We start from the raw sequence: 27,764 nt of genomic DNA, 5'->3' as shown, positions 1-27,764 counted from the left end.
ACAAAGCAAAAAAAAAAATCTAAATAAAATGTACCTACAGTTCTCTTGAATCAATTCAACAAACAGAAAGTAAGCTTCTTTGGAGCAGGAATGTTTTGGATTTGTCTTTCTATCCCTCAGTGCCTAACACATAATATGTTAGTCAAACAGTAAACATTTATTATTAATCATCTACTATGTGCCAGGCACTGTGCTAAGCACTGGGGATACAAAGAAATGTGAGACCTGCTTTCAAGGAGCTTGAAGTCTAATAAGGGAGACAACATGTAAACAACTATGTACAAACAAGCTAATTGCATGATAAAGCAAATAATCAACAGAGAGAAGGCACTAGAATTAAGATGGATTGGAAAAGTCTCCCTACAGAAGGCAAGATTTTAGCTGGGAAGTGAAGGAAGCCAAGAAAGTCTGGAAACAGAGATGAGGAGGGAGAGCATTCCATGCATGGGGGACTGCCAATGGAAATGCCCAGTTGGGAAATGGTATGTCTTGTTTGAGAAACTGCAAGAAGGTTAGTGTCACTGGATTGCAGAGTATATGGGAGGGCATAAGGGGTAAGAAGACTGGAAAAATAGGAAGAAACCAGGTTGTAAAGAGTTTTGAATGTCAAACAGAAAATTTTATATTTGATCATAGAGGTGATAGAAAGCCACTGGAATTTTTTGATTGAGAGAGAGAGGAAATTATATGGTTAGACCTGTGCCTTAGGAAGATCACTTTGACAACTGAGTAGAGGATGGACAGGAGTGAGGAAGAGATGGGGCTGGGAGATCAAACAGCAGGCTATTGAAATAATATTGGCATAAGGTGATGAGAGCCTATACCAAGGTGGTAGCAGAATCAGAAAAGATAAGAGGGTGCATGCAAAAGATATTATGAAGGTAAAAAAATTATGTCTTGGAAAAAAAAGATTGGATATGGGGGGAGGGTGAGAGTGAGGAGTTGAGGATGACACCTAGAAGTTGTGAGCCTTGGTGAGTAGGACAGTGGTACCCTTGACAGTATTAGTGAAGTTTGGAAGGAGGCAGGGTTTGGGACAGAAAGTTAATGAGTTTAGTTTTAGACAAGCTGAGTTTAAGATATTTATAGGACATCCATTCTGAGATGAATGATAGGCAGTTGTCTGCAGATTAGGAGAGCCAGTAAAGGAGACTGAGGATTGGTCAAACAGGCAGGAGAACCAGGATAGAGAAATGTCACGGAAACTTAGAAGAGAGTATCAAGAAGAGGGTGCTCAACCATGTCAAAGGCACCAGAGGTCAAGAAGATGAAGACTGAAAATTTGGCAATTAAGAGATCATTGGTAACTTAGGAGAGAGCAAAATAATGAGGTCAGAAGTCAGACTATGGAGAATTAAGAAGAGAGGAAAGGAAGGGGAGCACCTATTGTAGATGGTCTTCTCAAGGAGTTTAGCCACAAAAGGGAGGAGAGACAGCTAGTAAAAATGGATAGATGAGGATTTTTGAGTTGTGAGCATGTTTGTAGGCAGTAGAGATGTCAATAGACAAGGAGAGATTTAAGATAAGTGAGGGAGTGGGGATGATAGAGGAAGTAATCTGCTCAAGAAAACAGGACAGAATGGGATTCGTAGTACATGGAGAGGGGTTTGCCTTGGTTAAGAAGAAGGGCCACCTCATTATGTGAGACAGGAGTGAAAGAGGAAATAGTGGCAGAAGGCATCTGGGTGATGTGAGATGAGGAGGAGGGGAGAAGAGGGAGCTCTAGTTGAATGTTTTCCATTTTTTTTCAGTAAAATATCAGGCAAAGTTCTCAGCTGAGAAAGTGGGGGAGAGGAAGCCACAGAAGGTTTGAGGAGGGATGAAAAGGTTTGGCAGAGCCATTGTAGTAAGTAGGATAATGAGTTAATAAGGAATACGTAAAAGGATTGCCTTGCAGCAGTGAGGGCCCAGTCAGCAGTTCTGTGATTTTCTACCACTTTCTTCAGCAGCACATGTATAGGAGTAGCGAAGGCAGTACATGATGGGGACGATTCAAGGCTGAGGTCTGACAGGGCAAGATGATAAGAGAGCAAGGGACTCTAGAGGACAGTGTAGAGATGAACTGGTTCACCAAGAGAGTATGATGGAGAAGGGAGGAGTATGGCTAATGCAGGGGTGATTGCCAGGGAAAGAATTCTTGAGCATTCTATGCCTCCATGCATCTCTTCAAACAGTTCTTCCTCATTAGCATTGTTTCCCTTTGTGTCCTCAGAATTTCACTCTTTAGAGCAGAGGTTCTCAACCTGAAGTCTGTGAAGATGTTATTTTGATAATTACATTTCGATTGAAAATTGGTTTTCTTTGTAATTCTATGTATTTTATTTTATGCATTTAGAAGCATTATTCTGAGAAGGGATCCATCACACAAAAAAGGTTAAGAACCCCTGCTTTAGAACGAACTTCCCATCCTTCCTAGGTGGATTTTCCCTGTAGTGTTTTAGTCTATGAGATTCTACCTATCCTTCTTCTGAACTACACCACCCACCAGTCCTCCATTTTTGTGCCTCCACACTCATCTTGTTCCTTGTGTCTGAAATGCCCTCTTTCACTCAGGAACTCTACTTCTTTAAATCATTTTTTAAAAACCCATCTCAAATAACCATTTCTATAGACCCTTCCTTGAACACCTTATAAATTCTTGAGAATTTATCTCTTGTGACCTTATATTGCATATTAGTAATTAGTAATGTGTGCTTGTGTCTTATCTTACCTTATAAATCATGTTTATTTGCTGCCTCTCTTCCAAGACTTAGCTCAAATCCTACTTAAGTTTTCCTAGACAGCAGCAATTCCTTCTCCTTTCTACTGTTCCATTTGTCTGTCTCATCTTCCAACTCATATCATAAATATATTAAGAGTATAGACTGTCTAAATTCTTATCCATTTAATAAGAGGTACTCACTACCAATAATTCTGAAGTGTTTAATACCCTCAACAAATAGCTGATCACCTCATGCAGGAGGTAGAGCACTTGGTTTCCTGACCAAAAGGCTTGGGATGATGGCTAAAATAGCACAGCAGCCATTAATTTAATATCCCATGCCAATAATCGTTGTCAAAGATCTGATCGTGCCATTTTTTAAAAGTTTACTTTTTTTATTTGCTTCCTATCCATTAATGAACTTGGATCACAGCAGCTGTTTATGTACCTTATCTCCTAAGTCCCATAAGGTCAGAGACCACACATGTCCTATCTAAATTTTATATCCCTGTCTAATGGCTAGGACACTTTCATCACAAAGGAGATTTCTAAAAATTGTTAAAAGTTGCTGTGTGGGAGCAGCAAACACCAGATGCTTGCAGAGGTATGCAGTAGGTTATAGTTTTCTTCCGTAATTCTTGTTGACAGATTTGATTTCCTACCAACTCAGCCTTCTTTCAGACCCTTCTTGTTATGTGAGAACAAAATTGAGAAGCTTGTAAAAAGATGATTGGGTGCTTCTTTGGCATCTTCTTTCTAACAGTAGATATATTTTCAATTAACCAATATTCCTGTTGATCTAAATATGCCCTACCAACTAGCACAGTACTTTTATTATTAAAAATGATAATTTTCCTTTCAGCTCCTGATCAGACCCAACCCTCCTATTTATATTCAGTTCATGGCATGAAGAGCATGCACAAAATGACTAAATAGATATGTAAAAATTAGTTTATTTTTCTACTTTTAATAAATGAGAAGAGAGGGGAAAACACAGTAGCCTGTCTCATATAGAACATGTATAATACATAACAATCCATAAAGCCTCATGATGAGGTAGAAACAGCTTTGGAAAACAATGTACAGTCATAAAACATATAAAAAAAAACCACACCAAAATCGGTAAAACTTTACACAGAAAATATATTTGTATCTGCATTTAGTGAGATGACAACTGCATAAAACTGCACCACAATCTGCCTAAATAGCTGGCAATAGCAGACACTAAAATGACATTATGAAAATTCCATAAAGAATCACAGCATACACTGATGCACTTTCATTGTGCTGTTTCAAGGCAGAATGATAACATGGCCATTTCTGAGTCTTGAGCAAGACTTCTCATATACAACCACATATACTAATTGTATGCTACATTCCCTTCAGTATCTTTTTGTCAAAGACACCGGACCATAAAATTTTTGGTTTAAAGGTTTAAATTGTAGGACACGCAAGAGGCCCTTTGCCAGTGAAAATGATTGCTAAGATATTCCAGGTTTTGTCAGGAAAATGAAATTGCAGTTCCACATAAGGTTTGTAAAGCTACATCACGATGATGCTATTTAACTCTTTTTCAGAGATGGTCAAATAAAAAGGTTGACTCAGGTCTAATCTTAAACAGAAAAAAGGAGAGAGGGAAAGTTTCTTCTGTTACTTTGCCAAATTTGAACACTGTTTTGTGATTCACCATTACACTGAAACTCAGTATTAAGTCAGTACTTCTATACGGTTTGAAGAGCTTCAGCACATCAACCAAGTTACTCTCCACATTTGTTTCTTCATACTCTTTGTGAAGACATTAAGACAAAAGGTGAAGACGTGACATCTATAGCTTTCTTAAAAAACAAAGTATTGGCATTCAAATAAATCTTCAACCCAACAGTCATAGCACTTTAAGTATTTTCATGTTATATCCTTGTTATTTCCTTTAGTGTTTAAGTTTCTGATTTTAGAAAAACAAATATATGAACATTAATTTAAAAAGAAGTTCTTCAAAAATTATAATGGCAAGCTAACAAAAAATTTTCCTTACAATACAGTACCCTTTCTCTGACAGTGATTTTCAATGGGGTACTTGATGGAAAAAAAAAATTCCTACTCAAATGGCTTGCCTCAGAAATATGGCATTCCCCGCCTCAAAAAAAAAAGATTCAAATACACTGAGTAAAAATAGTTTTTCTAATTCATATCTTTTTTTAATGCAGATGTGCACTCCAAACCCACTAATTCAACAATCACACAAGCTAAAATGTCACAATGGAGAACCTACTCTCCCTTAAGGCTGCATTTGGCTTGGAAAAAAAATTTTCTAGATTGGTTTTAATTCTGGCACATAAGGTGCCTCCTTTTCCTACAAGATGGACAACAGACGAAATTGTAAGCGTCCATATGATAAACTCACTGATCTTACTCACAAAGGAAAAGCCAGCTTAAAAAGCTGTGAGGGGAAAGAACTGGTGCAGAAATACAAAATGGGTTTTCTTTCTTTAAATATTGGGCTCAAGTGCCCGAAGAATTTGAGGGAGGATCTCCCCCCCATTTCCTTTCATAAAGGCAAAAGGAATTCAAATTCTAGGAATTTTAAATACAAACCCAAACCAAACCAAAACAAAACAAAATCAGGTTTTCAACGTAACTTTTTATATAGTAAAACATGGGTTAGAAAGTGCATTGTAGAGAGAAACACTGTTTCTCTGTTAAAACTCAAAAAGTGAGTCAGTGCCCACTGCTTTTGCTATTAAATAACAAATTACTTTGAGAAGAATACACTAGGGTACCACTTTATGCATGGATATAAACTACTTTAAAACAAGTTATGAAAAACCAGATAACTACACCTACACGTTACTTTTATAGTACTTTTGAGAAAAACATAGCCCTTATCCTGTGCTTATATTTTTAAAAAACCTCAATTCTTTAGGAAACAGACCCCATTATAGTGCATTTGTTCAGAGAACCCTTCTTCGATGTTAAGATATTTTACCAGTTATCTTTTTGTATCATTACTGAAATGTTTACAAAATATAAACTCGGCTTTGAAATACCTTAATAAAATATTCCATACTTTAAAATGTTAAATCAGGAATGCACATGATAATGGTACAATTAGCAGCTTTCTTCTTGTTTACCCACATAATGAGATTCCCCCATTTTATATTAAAAAGATTCAAATTTGCACAAAATTTAAAGATACCTATTAGTTTAGGAATTATCAATTGAATTATGAGGGTGATATATTAGCAAAATAATATTAAGAGACCCCAATTGGCAGGTTACAGTTTTGGCCCATTTTAGCAAACCCGAATTTATAAACTGTGTTCCCATTGTTATCCAAGCACAAATCATTCTCATTCATAATGAAATATATGCTGTCCATTAACATGGCCTATTTAAAAAATAATAAGCCCATTGCCAGCAACAGGCATACATTAGAAGGGGAAAACCTATGCCTGCTACTACAAGAATTATACACTAAAAAAGAAATTTCTAATTCCAGTTTTTTTTAATATCTTTATCTTAAACTTTGCATTTAAATAGTGAATTGTTTTCTAATTCAAAAAGATAAGCCATTTCCAGAAGTAGTCATCTATAAAAACAACTGAAGTAGTCAGGACACTATGCTCTTGGCAAAATAGTTCTATGTATGATAACTGATGTCCACCAATATTAGTCTCATTAGACAAAAAAATCTACAAAATAAAAAAGGATAATGATTCTTCCAAGCAAGACAATTTTTTTAAACTTCTTAAATACTGTTTAAGTAACTGTACTTAAAAAGGAACAGCAAAAAGAAAACAGTTAAAAGCAATTTCAGTCATAGTTCAGTCAACTCACATGTAGGTGTTACAGTATATATTCAAAATAAGTCACTGTTGGAAGACCTGAGCGATGACAAGACATTATAGAAGTGAGAAGTCCAGCCTTAATTATAAATTTAATTTTTAAAGGACTTAATACTCAAGTGATATTAATCTTCCAATTATTTTTTTCTCCCTAGTAAGTGGCTCACAGAGAAACAAAAACACTGTTTGTAAAACTCGACTTTCTTCTAAATCTATTTGGGGATAGATGCCATGAAATAACTTGAGAGAATAGCATCTTAGAAACACCTATTAAAGAGTTAAATTATATACATAGATACTTTGTGAGTAAACTTTTGAGCCTTCAGTATTACTAATGGAGACCAATCTTCTTTCAAACATAAGCAATGCTGGTGAACGCCTCTATGTAATGTACATATTCATAATTTTTTGAAAGACAAGTGTTTTATGCATGTATTGAAAGTTTTTAAACAATTCAAATGTTCTTCCAAACATTAACAAGTTATAAAAGAATCTAAATGATGTTCAGTTGGCTGAACTTCTATATTCTTCTTCAAACACTCTATTATGTGTACAAAATGCAGTTTCTCATTAATTGTCTCACATTTCAACTGGAATAATACTCAGCAATAAAGAAGAGGACTTAATACAAGATAGTAATTGATCTTTTTCTTGGTAAAATGACAAAATTGCTCCACATGGAAAAAAAAATGGAATAACTTTTCCCATTAACATCCATGAGTCGGTTTAAAAAAAAATGCTACCATTATGCTATGTAATAATTTCAAAAGGGGAAAGGGAAATGTAATCTAAACTAAGGAAACAAAAAAAAATACTATTTCAAGTTTCATCAAGAAATCTCAAATAAAAGTAAAATATTGGGTGAGGGGAAAGACAAAGCAGAGAAGTTCTAGTAACAAATTAATTTTAATTTATTTATCCCCAATTAAGTTTTGCTATGGGAAAACTAAAATAAAAAATATCATTATGTTATACAAGGTTTATACTTACTTTTAACAAAAAATGTAACATAGTGTTAAAACTGGCTTTCCAAAATTGTTACAGCATAGCTGTACTGTGCACTGATAATCACAAAGTTGTAATATAAAACTTTGTGTTATGCAATTCCATTATGTTCTTACAAAAATAGAATTAAACAGTGTGACCAAAACAAAGACTTCAGCAATTATACTACTTGGCAACTTAAGATTTCAATGGAGAGTCTCTTCCTCTTGCAGATGAAAACAAGCTGAACATCACATGTGTTGAAAACTTACATAGATGATTCTGGTTGCTTGTTTGGCATCTTCTTTATATCTATCATAACAGCAGGTATACTATCAATTTTAGTCCTCCTGGGCTGCTTCTCTAAATTGTCACTAAGTTCTAAACAAGAAATGCTAACTGCAGAACTCCTTTCTATTTCCCTTCCAGAATTGGTTTTTTGTGAGGTCCCACAACATTGCTTCAAAGCACACTGAGTTCTACAGGCAAGCTCGCATGGGGTAACACTTGATTTAGCACCTACACTAGCAAATTCAGGCTGAATGGTAGTGGCATGGATTCCGTGATTGTGAAAAACGTCTTTAATTGTTTTAGCCACCTCCATGTAGGATGCAGGGTCGTGACATTTTATATGAGCAGTGGCGATGATTCTGCTTCCAGCAAGCTGCCAAACATGCAATTCATGAACTTCTTCGACTCCTTCAACATTTCGAAGTTCTATTTTCAAATTTCTGATATCTACTTGTTTAGGTACAGTTTGCAAGAGGATAAGGGCAGATTCTTTAAGTAACGGATAAGTGGTGTAAAGAAGTATGCCAACCATCACAAGACAAAGAGTTGGATCTAAATATAGCACCCAGCAAGGACCAGCCTCTTCTACTGGTTCAGTACTATTAATTAGACCTACAAATGCCTGGCAGGGCTCAGCAATACATGGGTTCTTACAGATTCCATCAGAACAAGATTTCCAAGAAAAGAAAAAGACCAAGGCATTTATCACTACAATTACTGAACCCAAGGCATCTCCAAAGACATGCAGAAAAACTCCACGCATGTTAAGTTGTCCACTATTATCTTCGTCTTCGGAATCTAAATTGTCTGAATCATCACCAATAAGATTCCCATTAACTTGGACATCCATTGAACGATCTCTGGCTTGTTCCTCTACAAAGAGATGCAAAAATTATTACCAGACATTTACAAAATGCTCATATAAAAGCTGTATTCTTTTTGGGGGGTACTGTTTTATTTTTGGTTAGGCAATGGGGTTAAGTGACTTGCCCAGGGTCACACAGCTAGTAAGTGTCAAGTGTCTGAGGTCGGGTTTGAACTCCTGAATCTAGGGTCGGTGCTCTATCCACTGTGCCACCTAGCTGCCCCCCAAAAGCTGTATTCTTAGCACTGCTTTTTGGGGGTGAGATCAATGATAACAGTCTGTATGGTCTTTAGTGCCCCTAGAATATAAATTGATACTTATGGGTGGGCATAACCTTAGCTATAGCTTCTTTGAATGGGTACTTATTAAATCATTAAATTAATTCTGCCTCTTTCTCCTATTAAGAGGGGAGGAAAACTTGTTTAACCAAAACAAAAAAAGTTTAGCAGAGATCTCTGCAAACCTGCGGAGCAAAAAGGTAAATCCAAGGGCTATAAATTCAAGTATGTGGAAATAACCCACTATTATAGTGACTACTGGACACTCAATTTCAGGTTTGGTTTTTTTTTTAAATCACATTTTTTCTGATACCTTGAACTTAAAATCAATGTCAGTTTGTATCATTCATTCAAATATGACATTTAATGAGACTGAGGCATGGACAACAGCAATCACCAATTGCAGAGACTTATATAAAAGCTGAACTTTCTTTCTCTCAGGTTCCTTTTAACTCTATTTAAAAAATAAAATCTATTAAAGAACCATACACTTAGGCAGTTTAACAACTGGAACCAACATCCTATTTGAGAGCAGGACGAAATCCATAAAAGGTTGAGTTAAATTATTTAACCCCATCTTTTCAATGACTAATTTCCATAACTTAAATGGATGAGATATGATGGGCTTTTGTTTTAGGATGATTCTGAAGTCATTAAATTGGGCCCATCAGACTGACAACGCTCAGAGAGGTAAAATCAGAAATGATTTCACAAGACTAGGGATGAACTGAACCACACATGAACTGAGCTGAACCATTCATAAAAGAAAATCTTTAACCAAATGCTTGTTGAATGGAAAACCCAACAGTTTTTTTTTCTCTGTTCCCCAGGAAGTATGGGAAATTAAACCCATTATCCAGAAACAAATATGCCACCATCCCCCATAGGTTTTTTGCTAAACAGACCAACACCAGCCCCGAACTTGGCTCGGTGTGGACTAACTACTGTCAGAATTAAGTCCTAGAGATAACCCAGCTGCCCGTATCTGTTTCCCTCTGGTAATCACAGGATCACAGGATATTAGAGCTGGTGTGGACCTACGCTATCGCTATCCCATACTCCACCATTCAGGAACACTGGAATTCTTTGCAATTTCTGGCACAGGGCACCGACTCTTTCCCACAGTTCCTCTTCCCTGGCTCCTGGTCTCTATGCCTTGAAAGCTCTCTTCCCTCACCTTTAACTCCCTGCTTCCTTCAAGTCTCATCTTAAATTCCTTCTCCAAGAGGCCTTTACCGGGTGGGAGATTACACCAATTTATTATCTATCTATCTATCTATCATTTGTCTAATACGTAGTTCTTTGCATGTCGCCGCCGCCGCCCAATAGAATGTGAGCTCCTTGAGGGCAGTGACTCTCCCCGGCCTTTCCTGGCACCCCCCACGCAGTTTAGCAGCGTGCCCGGCAAACAAGGCTCACTGGCTTAACCTAAGGTTGTCAGTCCAGCATCCTTCTTTTTAAAGAAGGGAAAACTTGGGCCCAGGGAGGTAGGTGATTTATTTGCGCCACTCCTCCCCCCCCGGAGTGGCAGAGCCAGGACTGGAAGAAATCCAGGCGCCTTCCTCCTTACAAATTCCCCCGCAACCCCGCCAGCTACCCCTACGAGGCTTGGGTGGGTGTGTGTCGGGTGGGCAGGGGATGTCAAGACTCTCCACGTGGGGGAAAGCGAGGGGAGGGAGGCCGGCTGCGCCCGCGTCCAACAGCAGAGGGCAGTGCGGGCCCCTCTCCTGTCGCTCCCAGGGCCGGGGCGGGGGTCAGCAGCCGCTCCGGAGCCCCCAGCCCGCGCGGTGGGCGGCGACCGCCCTCCTTCCTACCTGCTCGGTCCAGCTTCATTCCGTTCGAGTTGCTGCTGTTGACGACCAAGTTGTTGGTCTCCTCCCGGTCGGCGGCCCGCTCGCTTTCCGTCACGTTGCTGTTGTTGCCCCCGCTGCGGCTGCTCTTGCCCCGGACCCCCTTGGTGAGGCTGTGGCTGTGACCGTGCCCCCCGTGGGAGTGGCCGTGGCCGCCCCCGCCGGGCCCGCCCCCGTCCCCGAAGCCGCTGTGGTGGTGGAAGAGGCAGAGCCCCAGCAGGTTGACCACGAGCCCGGCCACGCCGACCCCGAGGACCACCAGCGGCTGCTGCATCTCGTGGGGCTCGATGAAGCGCTCGATGGCCTCCAGCAGGATGGCGAAGCAGAGGCCGGTCAGGAAGATGGCGTTCACCAGGGCGCCCATCACCTCGGCCCGGATCCAGCCGAACGTGTTCTTCTGGGTGGACTGGGTCCGCCGGGCGAAGCGCTCCGCCACCAAGGCCACGATGAGGGCCAGCACGTCGGACAGCATGTGGAACGAGTCCGAGAGCATCGCCAGCGACGAGGTCAGCCGGCTCACCACCACCTCCAGCACCATGAACATGAAGGTCAGCGACAGCATGCACAGCAGCCGGGCCCGGTTCCGACCCCAGCACCCCATGGCTGCGGGACCCGTCAAGCCCGGGATGGGCCCTACGCAGCGAGAGCGGAGCCCGCGGGCGGGCCGGAGACGCTCCCCAGCGAGGGAGGACCCCGCGCAGTACCAAGCCCCGCTGGGGCCGCCGGGAGCCCGAGGGAACCGACCTTCCTCTAACTACTCCGGCCGAGACCCTCCGGGGCTAGGGGGAGAAGACACTGCGGGGCCCGGCTGAGCGCCTCAAGCTCCCCTCCGAGCCCGAGCAGGAGCCGGGGCTGAAGCCGAGACGAGACTCGGCGCTCCCTTCCAAGGGGGCGGTGGCGGAGGCGACAGGCAGCTGAAGCCGGCGCCCGGAGCCGAGCGGAGGGAAGAGGGGCGGGGGCTGAGGCAGCGACGGCGCCGGGTGAGGAGCAGCTCCGCGCCGGGAGAGGGGGCCGGGCATCTGTGGCCGCGGGGACTCGGGACTGCGGGCTCCTCGATCCCGCGAATCCTCGGTCTGGCTCAGGCGACGGACGAGCTTAAGAGCCGGAGAGAAGGAGGAGGCGGCGGCGGATAGGAGAAGCGAGGAGGAGGAGAAGGAGGAGGCAGCGGCTGCACTCGGCCCGTCTCGGTCTCTCTCTTCACCCCCCCGCCTTTGCAGACGGTTTACAAAAAAACTTTGCTTTGCACTCGGAACCCCCGTTTTCACACGGACCCGTGCGTGACACTGTCCCTGGCGCCCCGCCCACCCGCCTCCTCATTCGTCAGGATGCCCTCACGACAGCCACTTTTCCCCGCCCCCCAGGGTTGGTTATTGGGTGACGGCTTGGCGGGGCGGGAGGGGGGCGGAGTAGCTGCTCGAATCGATGGGGGTGGGGCTTTCCCTTCCCGGCGCCGGGTGTGGGGTTGGGGTTGCCGGGTGCAGCCGGTGGCGTGGGGGGCGTGTGAAATAAGGCCGAGTGCAGTGGGAAGGAGCGGGGTGGTTGTGAGAATCTTCCAGACGGTGTCCGGGCCGTGGCCGCCCTGGGTGCCCCGGAGTTCCCTCGTCAAGCATACTTGTCTCTTCATCCTCCTGCCCTCATGCGCAGAGACTAGTGTCTCCCAAGGCAACCGCTAGACTTTGGTCCTCCAAACCCGGGTCCACGTGGGAAAGGGCAGGGCAGTCGCTGTCAGTCAGGCGCAGGACTGTATTCTCCGCTGGGCTGCGGAGGGAGACTCGTAGGAAAGGGAAGCCTCGCAGCTAAGGGGAGCCTCGCAGCCTGACGCCACCTGAGACCTAGTGTGACAGGGAAGTTTGGTCAGTAAGGTCCTTTGAAAAGGATCTAAGACGTGTCAGACAAACGTGAACGAGTATCACTGTGCTTGTCGGGTACAAACCAAATCAGGTGTGCGTGTGTGTGCCAACCTAGACGAGCCATTTTACCTTTGGGCCTTAGCTTTCGCATCTGTAAAATGAAAAGGTGTGTCCGGAAGACTTACAAGGATCCCTTCCTGCTCCTAAATCTACTAACCTCTGTGTCTTCATTCAACCCTCTCATTTTTACAGGTGAGGAAACTGGGCCTAGAGTTGAAGCCACCCCAAGTCACACAGGTGGAAGGTAGCCAAACTAGGACTTGAACCCAGGCTCTCAGACAGCAAATATAATTCCCTCCCTGATTAAAAAAAGAAATTCCATGAGCCTATATAAATCTATTTTCTACATGGATCTGATGAGTTTTTGTAAGACAAGTAATCCCTGGGACTGGAGATACAAAACAAGAACACAAAATAGATCTTGCCTTCCACCTTACACCATCAGGATAGCAATTCTCCCAGCACCTCAAATTCATCATGTCCCAAGCCGAATTCATTCTCTTCCTACCTAATCTTGCCCTTCACCCTGACTTCCTTACTTTTGTTGGGGTTACCACCATCCTCTCAGTCACCCAGGCTTGAAACCTCAGTGCTCTGACTTTTCTCTCTCTTATACTGCTTCACTCCCAAATCTAATCAGTTGCTAAGTCTTTTCTGTTTTCCCTCGACAATATCTCTTTCCTCCTTTCTTCAGACACTCCACAGCTGCACTCCCCCATCCACCTCTATTCCCAGTCTTCAACTTCCTTGATAGCTCAGTTCTGAGACCACCTCTTAGGCCAAGGTTTTCCTGTCTCTTCTACCTGTTAATGATTCCCTCCCCAAATTATCCTAGGGTCATAGAGAGAAGGGACTCCAGAGCTTCCTTCATTTTATAGATGAAGAATGGCACCAAGATTAACTGACTTGTCCAAGGTCTCACAGGTAGGAATCATCAAAGGTGGAATTTGAACCGAAGTTTTCTAGACTCTAGGGCCGGGATTCTTTCCACTGTACCATTTTATTTGCTTCCAAGTTGCATTTCTCGATGGCACTAAGCTTCTTGAAGGTAGGATCTGTTTTCATTTTTGCCTTTGAATGCCCACTGCTTTATATATACTTCTAAAGTATTATTGCCTAGTACTTGGTGCCCAGTAGGCTCTATATAAAATGCGACCTATTATAACAGTGTGAAATGTTACTACACTAAGGACCTATGCTTAATAGCTTAATGAATGTTTGTTGAATTGAATTGAATTGAACTGAATGTTCAGGGCCTTGCCAGTTCTCACCTGAACTTTTTTTTTTTTAGGCAATTGAGATTAAGTGACTTGCCCAGGGTCACACAGCTAGTAAGTGGCAAGTAGTCCTCCTGACTTCAGGGCCGGTGCTCTATCCACTGCGCCATCTAGCTGCCCCTTCACCTGGACTCTTTAAACTGTCTCCTAACATCATAGGATCATGATATTTAAATTCTGAAGGGATTCAGAAATCATTTAGTCCAAACTTTGCATTTTACCCATGAAGATACTGAAGGTAAGAGAAGTTTTTGTAATTTGATCTCTGCCTTCCCCAATCTGTCCTTCACATAGGTATCTAATTTTATTGCTTATTGTTTTTGTTTTTTGTTTTTTTCACAGAACAAATCCTTTTATAACAATTTAAGCCTAGTACAAAAAAACTGCATCATTTGCATACAGTTAAATACAAACATCAGCCAGACGCTAGATAAGAGTTGTCAAATACTTGATACATGGTTTGTAGCCCATATGCAGCCCACAGCAGTCCCAAGTAAGGCCCAAATCAGAATGAAATGTAATTGGAAAATATTTCAACAAAATAAATAAAAATACTGTAAAATACAGATAATGCTACATTTTAAAACTAAGCACCACCAATAAGGCAAGAGAAAGAAAGTCAATAAAGATAAGTAAAGAAGATTTAAAACTATCCCTATTTGCTGAGGATATGATGGTTTATTTGAAAAATCCTAGGGAATCAGCAAAGATACCAATTAAGACAATTCAGGAAAGTTGCAGTCTACAAAACAAAATCCTCTAAGATCAACAGCATTTCTTTTTTGTTTGCTTTTCTTTTTTTCTTTTTTCAAAATTTATTTTATTAATTTATTTTGATTTATCAATAATCACTTCCATATGTTTTGAGTTTAAAATTTTTCTCCCCCTTCCTCCCCACTACCCTCCCGAAGATGGCGCACAATCTGATATAGGCTATACATTTACATTGCTATTATCTAATTTTATTGTGACTCTATTTGACTTCTCCTATGTCTGAATCACATTCTAACTTGTGTTAGTATTATTTGACTAGGTCTCCTCCTCCCTGCTGGATTTTAAGCTTCTTCAGGTTAGGAAATAGATCGTTCTAGTACATAATAATAATGTCTAACATTTATGTGGTGGTTTAAGACTTGCAAAGTACTTCACATGTTCTTATCTCATTTGATCCTCACAACATACCTGTGAAGTCGAAGCTGTTATTGTCCACATTTTATGAGGAAATTGAGGCTGAGGAGGGTTAAATGACTTGCCAAGGATGATGAGTAAGTGAGTGTCTGGTGAAATTCAAACTCAGGTCTTCCTGATTCCAGTCAGCATTCTATTGACTACATCCTACTGTGTCTAGTAATAATTTAATAAGTGTTTGTTCAATTGAATCTTATCAAATTGAACTGAAAATTCTGAGGAGTATCTAAGGGGAAAGCCTCTGACCCTAGAAAGAAGAGGTAGAAAGGGGTTTGTCTGTTGGACTTAAAAAGCTATATCCCTAGAAGGGGCCTTAACTAAAAGTGTATTTTTGGTATTTAGATTGTGACTCCCAGAAATACTCATTTGGAGATTGCATGCATTTTAGGGTCCTAGTAAGCTGTTTGTGGTTTTTTTTGTGCCTTCCCTCCTCCCTACCCCCTTCCTTCAATTATTGTAGTTTTAACAAAACCTGCCTCTGGGACGTTATGACCTGACATGCAAAGGCCCAGTCTCCCTGGTGGGTGACTACTGAGACTATCCCAAGATTCTGGGAAGGGGATTTGAGCCATTAATTGGGAAATCCTCCTTTAAGGCAACCTGGGCCCATCATGCCCATATGCAAAGTTTACATGAGAATTAATAGGTTTGGGCAGGGCCAGTTAGGGGAAGCAAAAAAACATAAATAGTTAGGAAATGAGTAACAGCCCTCCCAAAATAGTTAAACTGAAAGAATATTAACAAAAGTTGCACAGATACACAAAAGTTTGACCTCCTAGATATGGAATTTCAATTGTCGGTCTCCTTGACAATCAGTTCCATTTTCAATGTAGTTTCTAGAATGTGAGCCCTTTGAAGAGAAGCATGTTTTTGCCTTTCTGTAGCTCCATGGTATTTGCCACAGTAACTGGTGCCTAGTGATCAATTAAAAAGTGCTTGTTGATTGACTTCTGGTGTATACTTACATTCCTGAATGTTAACACACCTCCTATATCCAATTATTTGTCAAGGCCTGTTGTAACTCATTTCTGCTAGAAGTCCTCTTTTCTCCTCTCACATTGCCACCATGTTGCTTGAGGGCCCCATAACTTCTGGACTATTGCAATAGCCTGCTAGGTTTTTTCACCGACAAATCTCTTACCCACAATAATACAGCCTCCATTCAGCTGTCAAATTGATCTTCTTGAAATGCAGATCTGACCATGCCACCTTCCTTTTCAATAAACTCTAGTGGTCCCCTGTTACCTCCAGATTCAAATATACAGTCCTCTGATTTTTAAAGTCCTTCGTCACCTTCCCCCTTTCTAGTCTTCTTTCACCTTACTCCTCTCTGCATATTCAGTGACACTGGCTTCCTTGCTGTTCCCTACACACTACATTCCATCTCTGGTCTGTGTTTTCACCAGCTATCCTCCATATCTAGAATGTCTCCCTCCTCATCTCTGCCTCCTCGATTCCCTGGCCTCCCTCAAGTTCTGCTGCCTCAGCAAAGGCTCATCTTCTACAACAAGCCTTTCCAGTCCTCCTTAATCTTAGTGCCTTTCTTCAAGACCACTCCCAATTTATCATGTATACTACATATGTTATTTGTACATGGTTGTTTGCATGTTGACTCCCCCGTTAGACTGTGAGCTCCTGAAGGGGCAGGGACTATTTTTCTGGTGGTGAGGGTTTGGGCCTTTCTTTGCTTCCCTAGTGTTTAGTGTGGTGCCAGACTCATAGTAGAACTCGATTAGTGCTAGGTGATTGGCTGCCTACAAGTCATCAGATAGGATTATCAAGGATTTCCTCTTGTCCAACCTGATGATTTAACAGGTGAGGAAAGTGATGCCCAGAGAGGTGAAGAGCCTGCCTAAGGTCAACTAGGTAGTAGCTTGGCAAGGCTAGGATTGGAGGCCAGACCCTCAGACTTCAGTTCCAGCACTCTTTCCACTTTTTTTCATTCAATCATTCCAATTGGTTATTTGGCATGAAGTAGGCAAAAAGAGCACTAGTACTGTCTTGAGAGCCAGCCTTGGAACCAGGAAGACCTGCTTCAGTTCACTGACATATGCTGGCTATGTGACCTTGGGCAAATCACCTGACATCTCTAAGATTATCAATTGCACAGCAGGTTCTTGCTGATTTGTAGTGATAAAAGGAATGTCCTGAGTAAAAAAAAATAAATTAGTGAAATCACAGGTCCAGTCCCCATCCTAGCTCACTTTAGCTTACCACCTGTCAGTTAATTGTCTTGGTGACATAGCCCAAATGTATTAAAAGTGAGATTACACTTTCAAAGCAGCCAAGTAATTCAGTTCATTACTACATTGAGCAATCCTCCTGGTTGACTTAGGGCTCCCAGGCCCCATTTTCTTATCTGACAGACTCTTCTTTAATTCACTGAAAAATCACAGTAATTAAGCATCACCTCACCCATAAATATGGGGAGAATGTTCCTTTTTTGGAAAAAGAAACTGCCCCTTTGGATGAATGTCAGGTTATCAGTACTAATCAGAGTATTTCACAGCCTCTGGGCTTCAGGTGAGGCCTGTGTTCTCCTGAATCCCACAGGACACCACTCCATTTCTCAGCTTCAGGCATTTTCTCTGGCTGTCTTCCATGCCTGGAATGCTCTCCCTCCTTGTCTTTGCCTCCTGGGTTCCCTAGTTTCATCTCACCTTCTACAGAAGCCATTCCAACCCCTCTTAATTCTAGGGATTTCTCTCTCATTTATTTCCTACTTGTCCTGTGTATAGCTTGTTTGCATATTTCTTTACTTGTCTCCTCCTCCCAATAGACTGTGAGATTGAGGGTAGAGACTGTCTTTTGCCTCTTTTTTGCATCTCTGGTGATTAGCACAGTGCCTGGCACACAGTAGGTACTTAATGTTTATTGACCTGTTGACTGAATCCAAACAAAAGATGTATGAGAACCCTATTCCTCCTGAGTTCTGTGAGCCACTCACTGCACACCTGGCCAGTAATCAGTTGGATAGAAACTTTGGCACTAGTTTGAAAAGATTCTATTTTTGAAAAAAATCTGAATCCTTAGATGACAGCAACCCGTAACTAGACAGAAGAAAGCTGCTGTGGAGAAAGACAAAACCACGTAATAATTCAGCTCTCCTTGGAAGATTATACAATAGTTAAATTTAGGGTGTCACTTAAGGCAGCCTTTAAAATTCCACTTTTGACCATTAAATTTGCATGGAAAGGAAGTTTCTGGGGGTTGGTTGGTGGAGGTTCTCTTTTTGAAGGGCCCATGGGCAATTGTTACAAATGTAAACTCACATCTCAGACAACGAGACCTAAAGGTCACCATTTGAGTTTTGGCTGTCCCTAAAGGGAATAGGCCCTGGACTGAAAGAACAAACAAGTAAATAAAATAACAAAGTACAGAAAGAACACAAAGGCATTTAGAAGGGAAACCAAAAGAAAGAAATGGGTCAAAGCAGGAAACAGTGTTCATTACAAAGGGGAAACAGGAATAACATGGAGAGTGGAATGTACAGTGAGAAGCCTGAGACAAAGGGCTGTTTTTGTTTATGTTTTAAGCCAAAGAATTCCAGGTAAGGGTAAATAGGAAGTGTTAAACTATACATTATGTAGAAATGAAACATGTGAATGCAAGCATCTACAACTAATCTTGTTAAATAAAATTAAAAGGATTGATTCACACAGGGTAAATCCCCAGTGAAAAGTATTGTTATATATAAAAGATGGTATATAAATATCAAAGTAATGTCATAGGTCAAATTGCTGGTTTTTAGGGACGTGTCTAAAGTCATCCTACACTGTTCTATTTCACGTGGTATCGAGGACTTTATATGCCTATACACAAGTTTTTTCACTCCATCACATGAGAAAAATAGAGTCTCTCAGCAGAATATGATAAAAAGATAATATGGGAATTGGGCCTGGATTTTCATCTCATGTCAGCCACTAATTAACAGTGCGACTGACCTTGGGCAAGTCATTTAACCTTTATGTGCCTCATTCTCCTCACCTATAAAATGAGGGAGACAGTAATTATTCAAGCTTCTCTAGTAGTTTAAAGGTTACGTGGCACTTTCCCCACAAAATCTTTGCCAAGTTATAAGTATTATTATGAGAAACTGAGGTTCAAAAAAGTGACTTTATCCAGATCACAAAACTAGTTAAGTATTGAAGCTGGGATTCAAAACAGAAAAAAAAAAAAGGATGAAGCCTTGGAAGCACTGCAGGTACTTTTCAAATGCTCTGGTGAATCTCCCTGGGGGCCATCTCCTGTTGTCCTGATCTACATCTTGCCGCTGGACCCAGCTGGCTCTCGAAGAGAAAGTGAGACAGCCCTCCCATGCTTAGATCCAATTCACTGGCAAGGCAAGACATCACCTTCTTGATGTCATGGTCCTCTTCCAGAATGAAGGTCCAACAACAACAGCAACCTGTCCTTATCTGTATAATGAGGCATTTGGACTAGATGGTTACTAAGGTATCCCCCCCAGCTCTAAAAGCCTTGGTCCTATGACATAACTGGCAGCAGATATTTGGGCAAGACACTTTTTAGTGGTGCGTTGATCCATTACAAAGCAAAAAGTTGCTTAATGCACAGGTTCAGAGCAGAAAGAGTTATTCTTAAGAGAGATTTCTATCAAGTAATGAGAGCTTGTTAATAATAGTAGCATTTATATAGATGGTGCTTTAAGGTTTGCATGGCACTTTACAAACATTATCTCACTTTACCCACACAACAACCCTTGAAGGTAGTGCTATTATCACCCCTATTTTACAGATGACGAAACTGAGGCAGGTAGCATTAAGTGACTTGCCCAGGGTTACTCAGCTAATAAGTGGCTGAAACTTGATTTGAACTCAGGTCTTCCAGATTCCAGGTACAGCGGTTTATTCAGTGTACCACCTAGCTCTTCTCTAGTCTAGGGCTGTTTCTGTGTAGAGAACTGGTATTGGTCTTTCTAAAGATAAAAACATCCTTTCTCCTGGACAATCAGTATTAGAAACACAATTACAAATTCTTGTTCTTTGACTTTTCTGTCAGCTCCATACAGACCATGTATCTTCTCTGCATAATGTATGTACCTATTATTTACATGTTATATTAAAATGGACATGTTACATTAAAATGGATACAACTTGGAGGCAAAGATTGTTGAGGTTTTGTTTTATTTCACCTTCTTTTTAACCCCAGCACTTAGCACAATGCCTGGTCCATAGTAAATGCTTAATAAATGATGGTTGTTTCACTGACTGACAGACCTGATTACTCTTCCTTTATGGCAGTAGTTCAGACCTGCTACTTTTAGTTAGATTGCAGCATATTTCATATTAGTTGTTATATTTGAGTTAATTTATGTTTAATTATCTTATTATTCATATTATTGTGTTATATATTATTATATTTATTATTTAATGTATATTTAGTTACATTACAGTTTAGGAGAGGCAACTTGGCATGGTGGATAGAAGACGACCTTGTAGACAGGAAGACTTGGGTCCTTGTCATGCTTCTAAGCCGTGATGTCTGTGTAACTTGGGCAAGTCACTTACCCTCTGAACACCCCAGTCAACTCTCTGAGACTATAAATTTCGGCAGAGTTGCCAATCAGCATTGGTATAGATACCAATGAAGTTCGCAAGGCATAGGATCATAGGTTTAAATGTGGAAAGGACCTGAGATGTTATCTAGCCCTATCCTCTCATTTTATGGATGGGGAAACTGAGGTCCAAAGAGGAAAAGTCACGTGCTTATGGTCACAAAGGTAGTAAGCAGACCAAAAAGGAAAAGAAAAAGGCCTTGATGGAATTTAGAAGCCAGCCTGGTCCTTTGAGCAGAATTATGAGAAAGCCTCAATGGTTAATCAAATCTTGATAAAATTTGGATACTTGGTTTTTATCAGCTGCATGTTTACAAATTATTTGAGAGGCTGACTTTTTTTTTAACCTTGTCCCCAAATTCTGGAGATCTACTCTGTTTGGGGCTAGTATTCCACTTTGCCAGTCCCTAGTGGCTGTTAAGATATTACAAATCTGAAGAGAATGAATCTTTATTTGAGCTTTCCTTAACAGGTCTTATTCCTTCCTAATTCTCTAACTTGAATGCATTATTCACTATCTTGCTAGTAATTTATTTGTTTGCAAGTTATCTATTATCCATATTATCCATAGTTTCCCCTTCATTCTTTCACAGGCTTCCCAAAAGTTAGAATCTTGCTTTCAGATCTTGTTAATTAGATGCAAAAGTTTGTATCCATCTTAGCCCACCCTGAAAGGCAGCTATTACTTCACAGAGAGAACATTCCATTCAAAACGGTGTTTCTCACCCTTGCAAATTAAATTAATTGTCTTGTCCTCCCAGAAAAAAAAATTCTTTAAGTTGATCAAATTCCAGCTATGAAAAAACATTTTGTTTTTACTTTTTTTCAGTGCATGAGGAGATAATTATTTTGTGGTTTTTAGTCATATTTTCAACATTCTTAATAACCAAAGTGCCCTGGGGTTCCTTAATAATTTGGGTTGGGCTAAGGGCCCCTAGCCAGGTTGAGGGTCCCCTAACTCAAACCTCTCATCACCCAACAGGAAATGCCTTCTCCCTCAGACATTACTACTCCAGTAATGACAGAGATCCTAAAAGACTAGAAGAATAAAAGGTGTTTAATATTTGAAATGCAGTGACAGCAGTAGAGTGGGTGGGAGGTGAGAAGCTGCCATCTGCCTCTTGCTGACTAATTAGTAGATCATCGTAATAAGTAGCTAGCATTTATATAGGTTTGCAAAGCGCTTTACGTATATCATCCCATTTGGTCCTCACAACAACTCTGTGAGGTGGATGCTATTATTATCCTCATGTAACACATGAAGAAATTGAGGCCGAGAGAGGTTAAGTAACTTGCCCAGGGTCATACAGCTAAGAAGAGTCTGAGGCAGAATTTGAACTCAAGTCTTCTTGATTCCAAATCCAGGGCTCTATCCACCATGCCATCTACTTGCCCTAGATCAAAGGAGCAAATTCATGATAGTTTCATAGTCATTTCAGTTCCAAGCCTCTCTTATTGATTTAACTTGGGCTGGGCTTTCTGGTGGCTTTATAGCTGATTTTCTCCTCATGCCAACAAGGTTTGTCATCAGGCATCATCCACTGATTTAACTTCTTTGTGTCACTCGTGATTCCAGAGGAAACCTTCAGTGGCTAAAATATCCTAAAACTGATACATGGCAGACCCTTGCTGATCTGGGGGTATTGCAAGTACAAAACCTCAAATGGAAAAAAAGAAGTGGCTCTCCATTTTAGGCAAAGAACAGCAACTTAATCTCTGATTCATCCTGGTGTGGTATCTAGGGAGGTATGATGGAAAATAGGGGTGAGTTTACATAAGAGTAGAATGGAAAGTTCACTGAGTTGCCAAGCAATTCTGTTAATTCAACCTCAAAAGTGATTCTTGAATTTGTCTCTTCCTCTCCATTCCCATCACCACCATCTTACTCAAAGTCCTCATCACCTCACAACTGAACTGCCATAATGGTCTCTCTACCTCCAATTTCTCCTCTTGGGTATAATCGAACTAAAATACTCCTTTGCACAAAATACTCTCTTGCTCAAAACGTCCCCAGTACTTCCTCTGTTTTCTACAGTATAAAGTCCAGATTCCTTAGCTTGATATGGAAAGCACCCCACAATCTGGCCTCAGTCTTCCTCTTCTAACCTTCCTACCCATTGCTGCACTACATGAACCCTCAGCTCTAGCCAGATTGGTGCATTCACCACCATCACCACCAGACTTCATTCTTTTCCATCTTTATTCAGATTATCCTCCTTAAGATACCAGACACGTATTCAATACATTTTTATTGAGTGAATAAATGGATGAATGGATAGAATACCCTCTCCACTGTTTCTAAGGTCCTAGAAGCCCTTTCAAGATCTCACCTCAAGTTCCAACTGCACATCTCAACCCAGGTAATTCCTCCTTCTTCTGACTTCCCACAGCATTTATCTTTAACAAACAGTGACTACTTATATTCTGCTACTTGAGATTATTTCCCTTTTATGTCCTGGCCCCTCAACTATATGTCTTCTTTCCCTAACTGGGCCACAGACTCATAGGCCTTACAAAATATTAGCTGTTACTCAATGCTTGTCCATCTTCAGAGGATAAAATTGAGACTTTGGAGAGCTTACATGACTTGCCATAGGCTACTCCTTAAGGACCTGGGGCTGTTGTTTTTTATTTTTCATGTCCCTAGTACTTAGCACAGTGTTTTTCATATGATAGATGCTCAATAAACATTTGATTCTACTATTGAAAGTTGTAATATATCATAGAATCAAAAGTTTAGATCTGGAAGAGATGTTGAAGGTCATGAGGTCCAGCCCTCTCATTTAACAATTGAGGAAACTGAGGTATCAAGGTTAATTAACTTAGGTAGAAAGTACAAAGGGTGGATTTGAACTCAGGTCCTATGACTCCTAATCTAGTTTTTGGGACACTTTCACTGCAGTAGACTTTGAACAAAGTTCATGAATTCTCTGAAAGCTACAGTACTTATAAGGTGACTATCAATGGTATTATAAAACTGACAAGTTTTCTAACTTGAAAGTGTCCCATGCCAACTGTCATGTCCCAACACCCACAGAACCCTCCAATCCCAACATTCCACTCTTCTGGCTAAGGGAGCCTCAACTGAAGGTTGCTATTTGAATTCAGTTCAAAACTCACTACACTATAAACAGTTCCAAGGGGGATGTTCTAATTCTTGTGGTGTGCTGGAATTTTGTTGTGTTGAATTTAGCTTGAAAGAAGTGGGCCACCAGCTGGGAATCATAAATCTTTTTGTTTCACATTCACAGGTTTTTTTTTTCATGCTGGTATTTAGTGTAATGAGCTTTGTCTAATAGGTATTCCAAAGGAAATTACTTATTCCATTATTTATTTATCTAGAAACATATTCTCTGTCCTCTGTTTATGGTGGTGTACTGTGGATTATAAGCTCCTGACGGGTAAGAAAGATATATATATATATATATATATATACATACATATATATACATGTATATAGATAGATAGATATACAATTTAATACTAGTTTTATTGATTTTTTTTCTTTTTAACATCAGTCAATCAATCAATATAGATACCTATAATGTATTAGGCACTGTGCCAAGAGCTGAGGATACAAAAAGCAGCATGTCGTTCCCTGCCCTCAAGGAGCCTACAATCTGATGGCTGAGACAACATGCAAATAAATATATACAAAACAAGCTATATACAGGATAAATAGGAAATAACAGAGGAAAGGCGCTGGAATGAAAAGGAGTTAGAAAAGGCTTTCTATAGAAGGTGGGGATTTTAGTTGGGACTTAAAGGAAACTAGGGAGGTCTATAGTCATTTCTGGAAATACTCCCTCTAGCCTCTCCAAATGGAATTCTCTCTTGTAATACAAAAAATAAAAAACTCAAAATTCTGCCCCAATGGTCCTCTGCATCCTGTATGAGAGGAGGGAGGAATGTGCCATTATTTATTATCTTTTCTCCAGTACCCCAAGGGATCTTTCAGTTGCTCAGAGCTTGGTTTCCTCTTAATGACCTTTTCATTTTCACTGGTGTGGTTTTTGTGTTTCTTTTGTTGTTCTTTGGTCCTGCTTATTTCACTCTCCTCGGTTTGTACACATCTTACCATGCTTCTCTGGTTTCCTCATCTTTGCCACTTGTCACTGCACAAAACCCACTTTACCCCCAGCTCAGCACAGCATAATTCACAAGTTACCTGACAAAAATTCAATTCAATTGAACAATGTTAAGCAGCCACTCTATCCTAGGGCAGTGTTCTAAACGCTTGGGTCATGAAGCCAGAAATGAAACAGCCCCTGTCTGTAAGGAACTTGCAGGCTAATGGGATGTAGAGTTGGACACAGATAAGAAAATGTGAAATATACACAAGTTAATAGAGAGTCATTTCAGAAAGGAGAGAGAAACAACAACTAGAGGGATTGGAGAAGACCTTGTGAATATGGCAGCATCTCAGCCGTGCTTTGAAGGAAGCTAGGGATTCTAACAGGCAGAGATGATGAGAGGATGCATTTCAGACATTGAGGGCCCACCTGTGCAAAGATTTCAAAGCAAGAGATGGAACTGAATTGTTTTTAATAGTATAACTTCAAGGTCTCAGTTGGGCTATTTCCATTGCTTTTGGGATGCCAGATTGCTAGATTGATAAAAGAAAGTATTTTAATAGTCATGCTACTTTATTTAATTTCTCATGGTTCAGAAAGCAGAAGGTCTTGGGTTCCCTTTAGTTACCATTATTGCCATAATATGCTAATTGCTATCCCCAATGGTCACACACACCCCCCAGAAAAAAGAAAAAAATCACATCATGTGCTCTTTCCAATAGTCATTCCTACCCATTCATCTCCATAAAGGTAGAATTTTGGAGTTAGAAGGGGCCTGGAGTCAGGAAGACCTGAGTTCAAATCCAGCCTCATACATTTATTAGTTGTATGATTCTGGGCAAGTCACTTAAAAAAAATTCTCTTTGCCTCAGTTTCCTCATCTGTCAAATGGGGGAAATAATAGCATCTAACCTTCTAGGGTTGTTGTGAGGATCAAATGAGATAGTTGTAAAAGTACTTAGCACGGTGCCTGGCACATAGCAAATGATATATGCTATTATCTTAGTGATTGACTAATTCTTATTTTATACATGAGAAAGCTGATGAGAAACCAAGTGACCAACAGTAAGCATGGTACAGTGAAAGGGAAACTGGCTCTGAAGTCAGGACCTGGGTTCAAATTTTACCTTCTGACCTTACTATGTGAGTGACCTTGAACAAGTGGCTTAACTTCCCTGGGCTTCATTTACCTCTGCTATAAAACAAGACGTTTGGACTAGATGGTGTCTGAGTTCCTTTTAGCCCTCCATCTTGCATCCTGAGGAACAGACCTAGGCCTCTCTCAGGCCTGTGTGTTCTCTTGTTATGCCATACTGCCTTGTACAACTGATCAGATCAGGGAAAAGGCCCATTTAATTTCTTCTCCTAGGAAAAGGATGTTATCCAAAGTATCAGTGGGAAAGCATCCCATCTGGATGACTCATCCTCACTCCAAGATTAACTACTTTCATTATACCACTTTCATTCCTTCCCTCCCACTCAGTTTCATGTCTAGCTTAGGCCTCAAGATTCCTCACAGCCCTTTATCTCCTCTTCTTTTTTTTCTGTCCCAACTGTGCTTTCCTCCTACTCTCTAGCCCCCATCTCATCATCTCCAGATTCCACTGGCCACTTTCATTGGGGGTCTGTCTTTAAGGAAAGTATGTCTTCCTGAAATATCATGGTGACCTTCATTAAGGATAGAATAAAGAAATCTCATTAAGTCTCTGCAGTTGCATATGAGTAAGCACACACCCATATGCGGCTGAGATGTCATTAGGGTCCATGCATTTTAACAAAGAAGAATTCGTGTCTCTCAAAGCATATGTTACATGGAAATCACCTCCAAGGGACTATCTAGATTCTTCTCTTGTACTCAATTTTGTAATAGATAATACTGTTCCTAAACTTGGGATTTAAAACCCTTCAGAGTCTGGATTCAGCTCCCTTTTCCAGACTTATTTTACATTATTCTTCTTCCCTTTTCTATCTACCTCACTAAATCCTACCCTTCCTTAGAGTCCACTTCAAGTCTGACCATTGTTCTCCACTAATTTCCTTTCTATGAACTTCCTGTATTGAACCACTTAGCACCTGCTTGTAACATTCTTGTATACATCTCTATTTTTTGTGTGTTCTTTAATCTTGTCTTTCAAGCAAATTATAAACTTCATAATGGAAGGGACCAAATCTTATACCTCTCTTCTGTCCCTCATAATACCTAACACAGGCTGGGTTCAATGATTGCTTCTTAATTGGTGAATATGGTTTTTGGTGGATATAAGTTGAAAAATAGAGCTCTAGAAAACACAAGAAAGTACTGGTAAGAAGATAGATAAATTAGATAGATAGATAGATAACCTGGATTATATCAGCCTTGCAACTCACACCTTGGAAGTACCTTTTGCACCTGGGCCCCTCCCTTTGATTGGAGGCTGGAAGCCTCCTCCCAGAACCTCTATTTAAAGAGGATGCTTAGGTCAGCCATCTCATCATATCCCACCAGGTTGCACTTCTCAAAACTTTTCCATCATGCTCCCAAGAAGGTACCTTCTCTCCTCTACTTTTTCAGCTTCCTTTTATGTTTTGTCTTTCCTGATTAAAATGTGAACTCCTTGAAGGCAGGGACTGTCCTTTTGCTTTCATTTGTGTTCCCAGTGCTTAGCACAGTTCCTGGCACATAGTAGGCACTTAATAATTGCTTGACTGACTAGTGCATTTATTTTTTCTGTAAATGATCTCATCCATAGGCTTTAAAATATTTGGTGTTTAGGGTCATTTACAACCTCACCCAACTCACCATTCTAACCTTGTTATCCATTTTTCTCCTTCACACACCCTACAGACAAGTCCAGCTGGCTCTCTGACTCTACCTCATGCACAATACTCCATCTCATATCTCAGTGACTTTGCACCGGCTGTTACTGATGCAATCCCTCCTCACCTGTTCC

The 27,764-nt window shown here is 40.8% G+C and overlaps 1 protein-coding gene across 1 annotated transcript; it reads right to left on the bottom strand.

Annotated features, from left to right (window-relative positions):
- Positions 1-3,638: 3,638 nt before the first annotated feature.
- Positions 3,639-12,100, bottom strand: SLC30A1 (solute carrier family 30 member 1). Its single transcript, XM_021007824.2, has 2 exons — positions 10,776-12,100; positions 3,639-8,691 (listed from the first exon to the last, which is right to left on the bottom strand). Exons 1-2 carry the CDS (start codon positions 11,410-11,412, stop codon positions 7,796-7,798), a joined length of 1,533 nt encoding a protein of 510 aa, XP_020863483.1. The 5' UTR covers positions 11,413-12,100; the 3' UTR covers positions 3,639-7,795.
- Positions 12,101-27,764: the final 15,664 nt, after the last annotated feature.

This window comes from Phascolarctos cinereus, unplaced genomic scaffold (assembly GCF_003287225.1).
Source record: "Phascolarctos cinereus isolate Bilbo 61053 unplaced genomic scaffold, phaCin_HiC Scaffold_5;HRSCAF=322, whole genome shotgun sequence".
NCBI lineage: Eukaryota > Metazoa > Chordata > Mammalia > Diprotodontia > Phascolarctidae > Phascolarctos > Phascolarctos cinereus.
Note: the sequence above shows the minus strand (reverse complement) of the source record. Positions and strands in the feature narration are given on the sequence as shown.